Below are 11,931 nucleotides of genomic sequence, written 5' to 3'. Positions count from 1 at the left end.
AGAGAGAGAGAGAGAGAGAGAGAGAGAGAGAGAGAGAGAGAGAGCAAGTGCCAGACATGAAAAAGTCAAGAATGCCTCCAAACCACTAAGGCTAATTAGTATGCTCAATGGTGAACTTTCATTTTCTCCCAAATTTGATCATTTTACACCACACCACATATTATCAAAATGAAAAGAGCCCATGCTGGGTAAGGAATCAAAAAACCACACTTGTAACAGATAAGCAGTTTTGTAAAAGACTGTTTATTGAGCATTTGCTCGAAGCCATGAGCTATACTAAACAACAGACAGAGCTGAGCAATACACAGGCCCTTGCCTTTGGAAGCTCACATTCTAATGCAGGACAGACACGAAGATGACACAGACGGAAACACACAGTCAGTAACTGCCTGTGTACCTTCATAAACAATTCTCATTTTCACCCATATTGAAAAATATAGAGTGAGTAACAAAACACAAGGACTTCTTAAAACTTTGGTTTTGAAATTGTTCTCAGATAAACGAAAACTTTTCAAATTTTAAGTAAATCAGAAAAACAAAGACTAATGACTATAAAATCAAATAAAAAACAGAATTTAGTTACAAAGACTAATGACTATAAAATCAAATAAAAAACAGAATTTAGTGCTATCATACAGCTTACTTAAAGCACTGACTCAGCAAAGCCCTGAACATGCACCTAAATTTGCTCTTACATAAACATATGCAAGTTACATCAATTAGGTATGTGAAGTCAAATTATTCCCAACACAGTAAAAGACAAACCAGAATGCTCAAAGAGATGTGACATTTACAAGTAATAAAATCCAACTCTATTTGACTTAGCTTGTATTTTATAGAAAGATAAAAGGACATGTACAAATCTCAGACCCACAGGTAGCTTCTTCCCTTTCTGAAAGTCACTGAACCTATTAAATCCAGAAAAGGTATCTCTTCACAATATGAAAAGACACATAAGCTTTCGCTTACAAAACTGCCAGTGAGATGTCAAGTCACAGCACATTTTAGGAGGGAATGATGTTACAGACCATATAAAACATCCCCCCATCATATGTTGCAGTAAATTCCATTTCCCAAGCTTTTCATTACTTCTAACATAAATAATGCTACTGTAGGAACTCCTGGAACTCCATCTCTCATAGCCCATTGGCAAAGTAAGATCAGAAGAGGTACTAGCCATGAGAATACAACTATATACAACTGTGTTTCTGATATTATTGAGGAAACAGAAGATAACATGGTATTTATGAATACTGTAACATACCGCCTTGTTGCTTCCAAAATGCCCACTATGTTTTGGGCATATACTAAATTAAAATTTTTACTCTTAAAAAATATTAACTTAGTCAAGATTACAAAGAGAGCCAACGAAACTAAGTGAACTATTTAGAAGGAATGTTGAGACAGAAAACAGTGGGATGAAGCAACAGCATGACACACTGCCACCCTAAATTACCCCAGCTTGGATGCAGCCTAAAGGAACTGTAAAACAAATCAGAAAGGGCTTTTTCATTACAAAAGATACTTTTTCAAGAACATCTACAAACATTTCCACAAGCTTCTTTAAAGCAGTTTGCAAGCTAAAATGTCTTACCTCCCTCCCAATGAAGTGTTAGAAATATGTCATTAGCTACCCAGGAACCTCTCTGGTTTACTCAATACACCTGGGTTCCCATTGTCTTGCCTTTAAACATGCCACTTGCCTTCCACAGCTCAGAGTCTGGAGGGAAAGGAAGGAGCCTGGACTACAGCACTTTTCTGGCTGCATTCATGCTTAGCTTTAATACCAAGCATTCAGCTGTGGTGCAATTTAGAATACACTGTTACCATTTCTTCAATTTTCAGATGCCTTGTGCTTTCATTGTGTTTTCAAATGAGTACACATGGTGTGCAAAATGCTATGAAAATCACTAGGAATATGCTTCTTATAGACTATAATCCTAAAATGACTGGCCTTTTAAGCATTTCTAATATACTTTTAGAGCAAAGTAGTACTGTGTATGTCCTTACCTTTGTCCAAACCTCGTTTTTTATTGCCCATGTAAAAGATTACTCATCTATAAGCATTTCTTCCTCTACTTCACAAATAGCGAGAAAGTTTCGGAATTCTAAAACCACATGTTGTTTATACAGAACTGTAAGCACCAGAATAATCCACTTAATTCAAGAAATTAAATGAAGAACATAATTTCATGCTTCACTTTGAAGAAAAACCATAAAGTTAGTTTATTACAAATTTTAAAACTAGAATAAGCTAGATAGTGTGACAAAAAAAAAAAAATCCAATGAATTAAAAACTTACATTTTAGACCAAGTCCATGGTAGGAAATGTCAATACTCGTGCTTTCTTTTAAATGATTACCAAAGACTCAAATAAGGAGAACTGACAGAAAGACTGAAATTTGCCCTGTTAGTTAATCCCACTGAACCTGCCATGTTAAATATTTTTAAGTCAAGAGAACAAATTGTAAAAATAAAAAACAATATTTATGCAATCAAAGTACAAATTTCAACTTTCCCTCTCACATTTAGCCAAAGGAATGTACATCAATAGAAGTTAGGTAATTAATTTATCTTTATATATTCAAAGTACTCCAAATCAGAGACGTATGCATTACCTCAAAATAATGTCTCATCATATAATGACTTCTCAAGTCAACTAAATCCTTACCACTTTAATAAAGTCAGAACAAGGTACATTAAAAGTAAAACTGTACTAATGACCTACATGCCTTAGAGACAGACCTTCACTCCCTCATCATACTTATAAAACTGAAGGAAAAAAATGAAAATCTTACCTATTAGCTTTCTACAAATTCAGACCTTTATATCAAACCAATCAAAATCATAAAGTTTATTTTTCTTCTACAGACAACACATATACTAGCACACAATATATTGATCTCGCTGAGTTATTTGGGCATCTAAGCATCTACATACTATAGTCACTTAGCATACCATACTTTTTAAAACTTAAAACTTCTAGAAACCAGACGTTTTTCTTTTCCTGTTATACATTTCTAACTGGAAAATATGCAACTTAAAGTACACATCTGCACAGCGTAGGCACCACATGACTGGCTCCAGAGCCAATGCCTTGCATACCTTGCTGGTGGAAGCCTTGTACGTGGTCTTTAGCTTCTGAGAAAGCTGACTGGTACTGTGACTGGCTGTGGAGACACAGAATCGACAATCACACACCAAGAGACAAAAGAACCACAGCATCACCAAGTGCAGCTGTGTCCTACACAGAGAGAAAAACTCAGAAGGGTCTGTTCGTCCACCAAGACATGAAGAATGGCAGAGCTGGAACAGGGACCCAAGCTCTTCTCTCATCTAGACCCACACCTCAATCATGTATTTCAAGTCTGACTGATAATAAAGAACAAATGAGTCAGCGCTTCTCATTAAGTTCTAAATTTCCTAAATCTGCAGGTAATACTTTTATAAGCATCCACCTTACCTTTTGTTTTGAGTTGGCCCTTACTCAATTCTGCCCCATCAATTGCTTGTCCTTCACCCGCTAAGCGTTCATTAAGAGTATCGATTTCTCTACGCACTGGAAATAAAAAAGTTTTTTCAAAAATGTAAAGTATGTTCTTACGTTTAAATATATTCATACTTCTAAAATCTGCATAAGTAAAAATGCTATGAATTGTCAAAACAAAGATATAAAAAATACTGTAAAAAGCAAGATCACGATTTGTAGTTTCTAAAAACTGAAGTCATCATTCCAAACGTCATTCCAGAAATTAAAGAGTAGGGATGTAACTCAGTCACAGAGTACTCATCTAGCACGCACAGAGTACTCATCTAGCACACACAGAGTACTCATCTAGCACGCATGAAGTCCTGGGTTTGGTCCCAAACCCCATATAACTGGATGGTGCAGGCCTATAATCCTAGCACACAAAAGAATCAAAGTCCAAGGTCATCATTAGCTATTTAGCAAGCTGCAGGCCAACATGGGCTGAATGTCACTCTATTTAAAAAAGAAAAAAAAAAAAAAAAGAAAGAAAGAAAGAATGAAGCCGGGCATGGTGGCGCATGCCTTTAATCCCAGCACTTGGGAGGCAGAGGCAGGCAGATCTCTGTGAGTTCAAGGCCTGGTCTACATAGTGAGTTCCAGGACAGCTGGGGCTACAGGAAGACCCTGTCTCAAAAAGACAAAAAAAAAAAAAAGAATGAAAGCACATATGCTCTTAATATACTAACAATCAGGCAGCAGGACACCTGCACACCCAGGCAGCTTCCAACACGGCTGCCTTTCTGCTTGATTCTATACACTTAAAAAGATTCTGATACTGCCTAAACTTCAGTGCCATATTTATATTTACCTGTGGGTACTGCAGCTGAGGAAAAGACAAACAGTAGAAAATCTCCACATGAGGACTACATATAACAAAGATTAAAAGTTACATAATAAGGGGCTTGAGAGATGGCTCAGTGATTGAGAGCCCTGGCTGCTCTTGCAGAGGACCTGAGTTCAGTTCCCAGCACCCACATGGTGGCTAACAATCATTCTTAACTTCAGCTCCAGGGGATTCAACATCCTCTTCTGACCTTCATGGGTACTGCAAGACATGGGTGTACTTACATATATGCTAGCTATATACTCATATGCATTAAAAATAATTAAAACAATAAATTAAATATAAAAAAAGAAAAATAAGTAGAGGACACTAGTTATAAAGAACATAAAAAGCAAAGATACAGAGATCTTTCTACTCATTGGAAAGACCCTGGGAACAGCCTCAGGTGTGCACAGTGAACCACACTGTGAAACTGAGGAAAGAGAGATTTGCCCAGGGAATAACTAGTCTAAGGACAGCAAGAACTAACCTGGCACAGCAGGGACCTAACTTACACAACGGATCCAAAGCTCTAGGGCCTAAACCCTTGGCCGGACACCAGGAAACTTCCTAGGGCCATGCAAGAAGACTTGTCTTACCAAAGCTCAGAACAAGTCAAGGTTAGGAACAGGCCAAAAACAAAGGCTCTACATGCATGCAGGCTAACCAACCGAGACTACCTCATGAGAAGCAAGAAGCCACCAAGCTTGCAAGTGCTACACAACATAAAGTCGAGCACCTTCTGGCATCACTAATTTGTAATCCTAAAGTTCCTTTGGCTGCACAAATTCATAAAACATAAAACCTTAAGTCACAATGGAAATCAGTAATAGTTCAGTTGTTAAAACTCTGATATACTTGGGCAGAGGCAGGTGGCTCTCTGTGAGTTCGAGACCAGCCTGGTCTACGTAACAAGTTCCAGGCCAGCTGCTACACGGAGACCCTATCACAAAACAAAAACAAAAAACAAAACAAAACACCCTGATACTTGGGGCTGGAGAGATAGCTCAGTGGTTAAAAGCACTGCCTGCTCTTGCAGAGGGGGTTCGATTCCCAGCACCCACATGGCAGCTGACAACCATCTGTAACTACAGTTCCAGGGGAACCCAATTCCCTCTTCTGATCTTCAAAGGCATTTCACAGCATGGGTGCACTTACATACATGCAGGTAATATACTCATATACATAAAATAAAAATAATAAATTCTTTCTTAAAAGATAAACTGACCCCCCACCCACCCATCCATCCACCATCTACCATCTATCCACCCATACTCAAGGCTTACTTAGCAATCCAGCCCTTGTCATTCTGCCACCAACTCCCAAGGAAATGGCCCAATACTGGACCCCAAATCCAGGACCTAGGTGACTGCCACACCATACCCTGGGACTCCCAGGAGCCCAAAATGCTCACACCCTGGTCACTGATATGCAGGCAGCCAGCTGACGCAAGCTCTGCTTTTATCAGACATTATTTTATTTCACTTTGTTTACTATAAAACTCCATGATTTCACAATTTAACAAAAATGCAGGACAGAAATGGTTCTGTAACATGTTACCAAAAAACTTTACAAAACTTTGAGAATTTCATACATACATTAAATCCAAGTCCACTCGCTCCCCTCTATCCCCTCCAATACCTCCCATATCTCCCCATCACGTTTTTCTTTTTTTTTTTTCTTTCATTTATTTATTTTTATGGGGCTTTTGGCTATTCTAACATTCCCCCCTCTAAAGAGGTAACCCTCAAATCTTTTAAGGATTAGATACAAGCTCCAAAATACTTTCAAGGACTTTCTTTTCCCTTTAGAGATAAGAATTATACAATTTGGAGGTCTTTTAGATAGACCCACTGAAGGGGTACCCCAATTGCCTGACCCTGAATCCCTGTTCAGCATGAAGAAGCCAGAGCGGTCTGTATCCCGATTCCCTATTGGCAATTTGGGTAACCCCTTCAGAGGATGGTGTGATAATAATAGGAGGTAGGAACTGGCTAGGCAGCTAGGATAAAAAGACCCCAAAGAAATGTAGTCGGTTTCTTGGCTAAAAGTCAAAATGCCCCCCCTTAACCCTTTTTCAAAAGCCAAAAAAATTAAAAAAAAAAAAAAAAAAAAAAAAAAAAAAACACCTTTTAAAGCTCTGTTACTGTGGTGGTTTGAATGAAAATGTCCCCCATAGGCTCCAAGTATTTGGGCATTTTTCTCCCTAGTTGGTGGTGCTATTTTCGGAGGTCTTAGAAGGTGTTGCTATTCTAAACGAAGCAGGCTTAGAGCATTCTTAGTTGCTCTCTTGTTTCCTGTGCCTGCTTGAAGATGTGAGAGCTTAGCGTCCGCTGCTCCTACTCCAGCCACCTCCTGCCACCATGCCTCTCTGCCATGACGGACTGTAATTCCTCTGGAAACTAAGCTCAAATAAACTCTTCTATACATTGCTTTGGTCAGTGTTTCTATCACAGCAACAGAAAAGTAACTAATACAGTTAGTTTTTTTAAATCCTTAAAATTCAACACTATCCATGGCACCTAATTTTATTCTATAAGAAAGCTAGAATCATTTCTCCCTCAAGATAGGTAATGGGGGGATATTGAAAACCCAGTATTAAAATATTAAATTTTCCAAAAGCAAAGTTTAAATGACATAGAATTAGATTTTCTTCATTACTTACCCAACCCCAGTAGTTACAAGATGCCAAACAGTCTAGTAATTCAAATGCTTATTAGTATTTAATTTTTCATTCTTTAAGAGTATATAAGTATATAAGTGCCCCACATGTGTGTAATGCCTTGCAGAGGCCAAAAGAGCATGTGGAATCCCTGGAACTGGAGTTACAGACAGGTGTTAGCCACCATGTGGGTGCTGAGAACCAAACCCAGCTCCTCTGCAAGAGCAGCCAGTGTTCTTAACTGCTGACCCATCTCTCCAGTCCCCACATTTAATTTCTGAAGTCAACTCATAGAGAAAGCACAAAAGACTGAATTACAGTTAATTTGGATGGTATAAATTTTATAAACATAAACTCCATAAAAATAAAAATTGACAAGTGATGGAACAGCAAGAGGAACAAAGCACATCCACCCCTAATAGGTAGGCATTAAGGCATCCAGCCTGACCTAACACTGGAAGACGACCACTTATGCTGGCATAAATAATTGCCAGAAGAACTCAAAGCAGAAGTGCAGAAATGTTTTCTTTGGAAAGTACAAGGGGGCTAAAGGGTTATGATAAATATCTTTTCCTTTTATGTTTGTTTTTTTAAGCATATATGGGAATATGTGTGAAAAAAACTAAAGTGAATCCAATTCAAAATTCTTTTGATTTATACATTTAATAATCCAGCTAATACATTTTAGAATTTTTCAAATGATGATATATTCCCAAGAAAAACATGAGTCAAAGCTTTCACAATTTACAGTATACTTGATATAGGGGGGAAAATGCATTTGTTTTATACAAAAATCACAATTTCAGTTGGTTGGCATGGTAACCTTAAAGATTTTCAGGACCCAAGCCCTGTAACCTGTTAACATTACCTCACAAGTTATAACAATTCTCCAGGCCAGAAGATCACCCTGGAATATACAGGGAGCTCAAGACAATCACACGCATTCTTAGGACTGGAGCAGAGATAAAGGCAGATCAGAGCAGAAACAAGACCCATCACCAAGGGAGCAGGGCCCTGGAGCCAAGGTGTGCAAAGAGGCCTGTCCTAAAAGCCCAAGTAACTGCATTCTGCCACTCAACAATCAAGCAGGAAATGTTTGTTCCTAGAGTCTCCAGAAGGAAACAATTCTGTCAGGACTTTATCCTGGCAAAAATCACAGAACTATACAATAGTAATGCAGCATTGTAAACCAGTAAGTTTAGCACACTAGAAGAGTAATAAAGTGATGAATCTCTACCCAAATTTTATTCTCAAAAGTTCTATGCATAGGTGATAAACTCTTCAAATATATTAAGATAGGAAATACTCACATTCTAAGTTTTCAATATAAAGATTTTCAAATTCTCTTTCTATTTGACCAAACAGTTCCAGAAGTGTACTGCGAACTGAAGAAGGCAGTTTAGAATCCTGTATAAAAGAAGTGTTTTTATTAAAACGAATGAATGAACCATTCTAATGCCAAGCAACAATGTACTGTTCAAAGTGAATTACCATCCACCTGAAACTCTAATTTTATGCCACTTCTCCTACATCAGTGTCTCAAGAATTAAAGTTCAGCAGGACTGCAGCTTGGTGAAAGCATGTGCTTGGCATGCACTGGACACCCTGAGTTCAATTTCAAACACCAAAAAAAGGATCTTAAAGATTTAAAGTTTCTAATTTACTACATAGGGTAGTAGAAGGTTGAGAAGCAAGCATTTCTTCAAAATTACACAATTTCTTCCTTTTTCAAGTGTAAACAAAGTCCTCTGAAAAAGCTGTATCTGGTATTGGAGAGATGGCTTTAGTGGTTAAGAGCACTGGCTGCTGTTGCAGAGGACCCAGGTTTGGTTCCCAACATCCACATGGCAGCTACCAACTGTCTTTAACTTCAGTTCCAGGAGATCCAACACTCTCTTCTGGCCTGCACAGGCACTTCATGACATAGGTGCACTTATATACATGCAGGCAAAATATTTATATACATAAAATAAAAATAAATTTTTTGTGCCCACTGGTACAATAGTGGTACAAATATTATGGAGTAATCAATCACTCTTTAATTGGATTTAAGGTCTACTTCCTAGGATGGTGCCCATACCTGACATTGATAGCAGGCTTAGGAACCTGAGGCTAGACAGGTCACAGGACATAGGGAAGAGCCTAATACTTGTTTTCTACTAAATAGTTATCATATTAAGCTGACTCTTAATGACTTAGTGTTATAACCATAGATTAATGTATCTCTCAACTCTCACCAGAGAAGTTTCCTTATTTAACAGATGGCAATTAACACAGAAACCCATAAGTGCCAACTTGCAGAGAACAAGAGGCTGCAGAGTGCTTATACATCAATAAGACACTTATATCAAACTTCTGCCTCCCAAGGTTCAGGGGCCATTGCAGAAGAGGGGTCAGAAAGATTATAAGAGCCAGAGGTGATAGAAGACCACAAGGATAAAGAATTTTCTAGACAGTTGGTCAGTTACTCATATGAACTGACAGTATGCACAAGTTCCATGCATACTCAAACAAACAAAAAACAAAAACAAAAAACAGCATAGATCTGAGGATGTAGGTAAGAAGCTCCAACCCCACCTAAGAAAATTCTGGCAACCAATGGCTGCTAGGAGAGGCAGAGACAGTCTCTTTCAAGCATGGACTCTTGATAGGTTGGTCAGGGTCCAATGGATGGACTCAGCACTGAAGAACATTTAGGGACATGATCAGACTCTGTAGGCCTTATTGTATATATAATAGAGTGCATTAAATTGGGCAGGAGGTAATAAGGGGAGGGGGATGGAGAAAGGGACCAAAATGCCGTAAAATTATATTGTAAGAAAATTGCAAAAATGCTATTTGAAAAAAAAAAAAGGAAAAAGGAAGGCCAGGCATGGTGGTTAAGGCCTTTAATCCCAGCACTACAGAGGCAAGAGCAGGTGGATCTCTGTGAGATCAAGGCCAACCTGGTCTACACAGTGAATTCTAGGACACCTGGGGCTACAAGGAGACCCTGTCTCAAAAAACATAAATAAAGGAAAAGCCCTATCTGTGCTGAAGATCCTACAAACTGACCGACTAGAACACTGTAATTGTGGAAATGGAACATTGCAGATTAAAAGTCAAAATGATCTTGAACTATCCTCACTCAATTATTCTCAACCTCTATATCTGACTAACACCTTTTACTGCTAGGTAAACTTCTGAGAGCACATCTCAGGCATCCACAAATCCGAAGAGTATCAGAACATCTGAAAGCCATAGCGGAGACTCCCCTGCTCTGCCACAGCCTGCCTACCTGGTGTCCCCAATACATTTAGTTAATGCACTGATGTATGAATTTCTTGTTCTGTGACTATAAAAGGTCATGTAGACAGGCACTAAGTGCATTAATTCCAGCACTCGGGAGGCAGAGGCAGGCGGTTCTCTGTGAGAGTCAGACCAGCCTGGTCTACATAGTGAGTTCCAGGTCAGCTGTGGCTACAAGGAGACCCTGTTGCAAAAAAACAAAACAATAAAAAATAAAAAGTCACATACCCTCTTCTACAATGGAGCATGTAATCCAGGTGAACATGAATTTGTGTTCCTGCCCTTGGTTACTCACTTTTGACTCAGACATATTTTCCTATAGAGGAAAAGCTCTATTTTACATGGACTCAGAGGGAACATGAGCTTACATTATTCAAGAATTTCAAAATTTGCAGAGAAGCAAAGCCATCCCCTTAAGTGAAAGTATTATAAACAGCCTTTAAGCTCCATCATATGCTATTCAAAACGTGTTTCATAAGCTGAAGAGATGGCTCAGCAGTTTAGTGAACTGGCTCCTCTTGCAGAGGACCCGGGTTCAGTTTCCAGCACCCCAGATGGTGGTTTATAACTGGCTGTAATTTCAGTTCCAGGGGATCCAATGGCCTCTTCTGGCCTCAGTGGGCATTTACACAAAACAGGTGCATATATACAATCAGGCAAGCCACTCATACACATAAAATAAAAACAATAAATATGAGGCTGGAGAGATGGCTCAGCTGTTAAGAGCACTAACTGCTCTTGCAGAGGACCCGGGTTTGATTCTCAGCACCCACATGGTGGCTACAAACTGTCCTTCATGACACGGGTGCGCCTACCTACCTACATGCAAACAATACACTTATACACGTAAAGTAAAAATACTAAATAAAGTGTTTTGTTTTTTTTTTAAAGAGTAATCATCTTAAAAACAAATAAAGCAATACGAAAATTAGACTCCATGAACAAGGAATGAACACCCAGAAGACAAGTTTCCAGAAAATAATAAAATATTTTTTTAATTTTTAAAAAATAATAAACACATTTTTATTAAAAGGGTTTCAATGAGTTATACACTAATGGAAAGATGTGCCTCATTACCCAATTACATGCACTGTGCTTCAATCGAAATAAACTAGGTATTTCCTGTAACTCTGCAACTACAACTATTAGGAAAGAGGGGGAGAAAAAGAAAATCTCACCTGCAAGAGAAAAACATGTATTAGTTTAGTGAACACATCAACTTTCAGGCTCCCATTTGGGCCACATTCTTTTGTTTTTATTTTCAATTTTATTTATTTTTATTTTATGTGTATGTGTGTATTGCCTGTGTGTAGGTAAGTGCACCTGTGTTGGGCAATGCCTACAGAAGTCAGAAGAGGCTGTCGGATCCCCTGGGACTGGAGTTACGGACAGTTGTTAGCTGCCATGTGGGTGCGGGGATTCTGCAAGAACAACCAGTGTTCTTAACAGCTGAGCCATCTCTCCAGCCCCTGGGCCACATTCTTCACCGCCTTTGCACTCTCCCCTCCCATCTCGGTCTCTAAAAGGTCAAGAGAAGGCAATGGGAAGCAGCAGGAGTTTGGCCACATTTTCAAGAAGGGTCAAGTGTATGAACAGCATCCAAGGCACCAGGGAAGCTCACAGAATGTT

General features: G+C 38.8%; 1 protein-coding gene across 8 annotated transcripts in view; it reads right to left on the bottom strand.

Moving 5' to 3' along the window:
• Wdr37 (WD repeat domain 37) overlaps positions 1 to 11,931 on the bottom strand; it is a 72,130-nt gene that overhangs the window by 44,076 nt on the left and 16,123 nt on the right. For 4 of the 8 annotated variants that reach the window (XM_008841348.3, XM_029567462.1, XM_029567463.1 and 1 more), the window contains exons 3-5: positions 8,325 to 8,421; positions 3,464 to 3,559; positions 3,106 to 3,170 (exon numbers count right to left, since the gene is read on the bottom strand). The exons of 1 other annotated variant lie outside the window; for it this stretch is intronic. In XM_008841348.3, coding sequence (XP_008839570.1) covers positions 3,106 to 3,170; positions 3,464 to 3,559; positions 8,325 to 8,421 — 258 coding nt within the window. The remainder of the gene's footprint in view (positions 1 to 3,105; positions 3,171 to 3,463; positions 3,560 to 8,324; positions 8,422 to 11,931) is intronic. 3 more of the 8 variants (XM_029567465.1, XM_029567464.1, XM_029567466.1) reach the window with 2 other exon arrangements.

The sequence above is a fragment of the Nannospalax galili genome, unplaced genomic scaffold, assembly GCF_000622305.1.
Source record: "Nannospalax galili isolate Female #2095 unplaced genomic scaffold, S.galili_v1.0 scaffold399, whole genome shotgun sequence".
Classification (NCBI taxonomy): domain Eukaryota; kingdom Metazoa; phylum Chordata; class Mammalia; order Rodentia; family Spalacidae; genus Nannospalax; species Nannospalax galili.
This window is presented reverse-complemented; position numbering and strand designations above follow the sequence as displayed.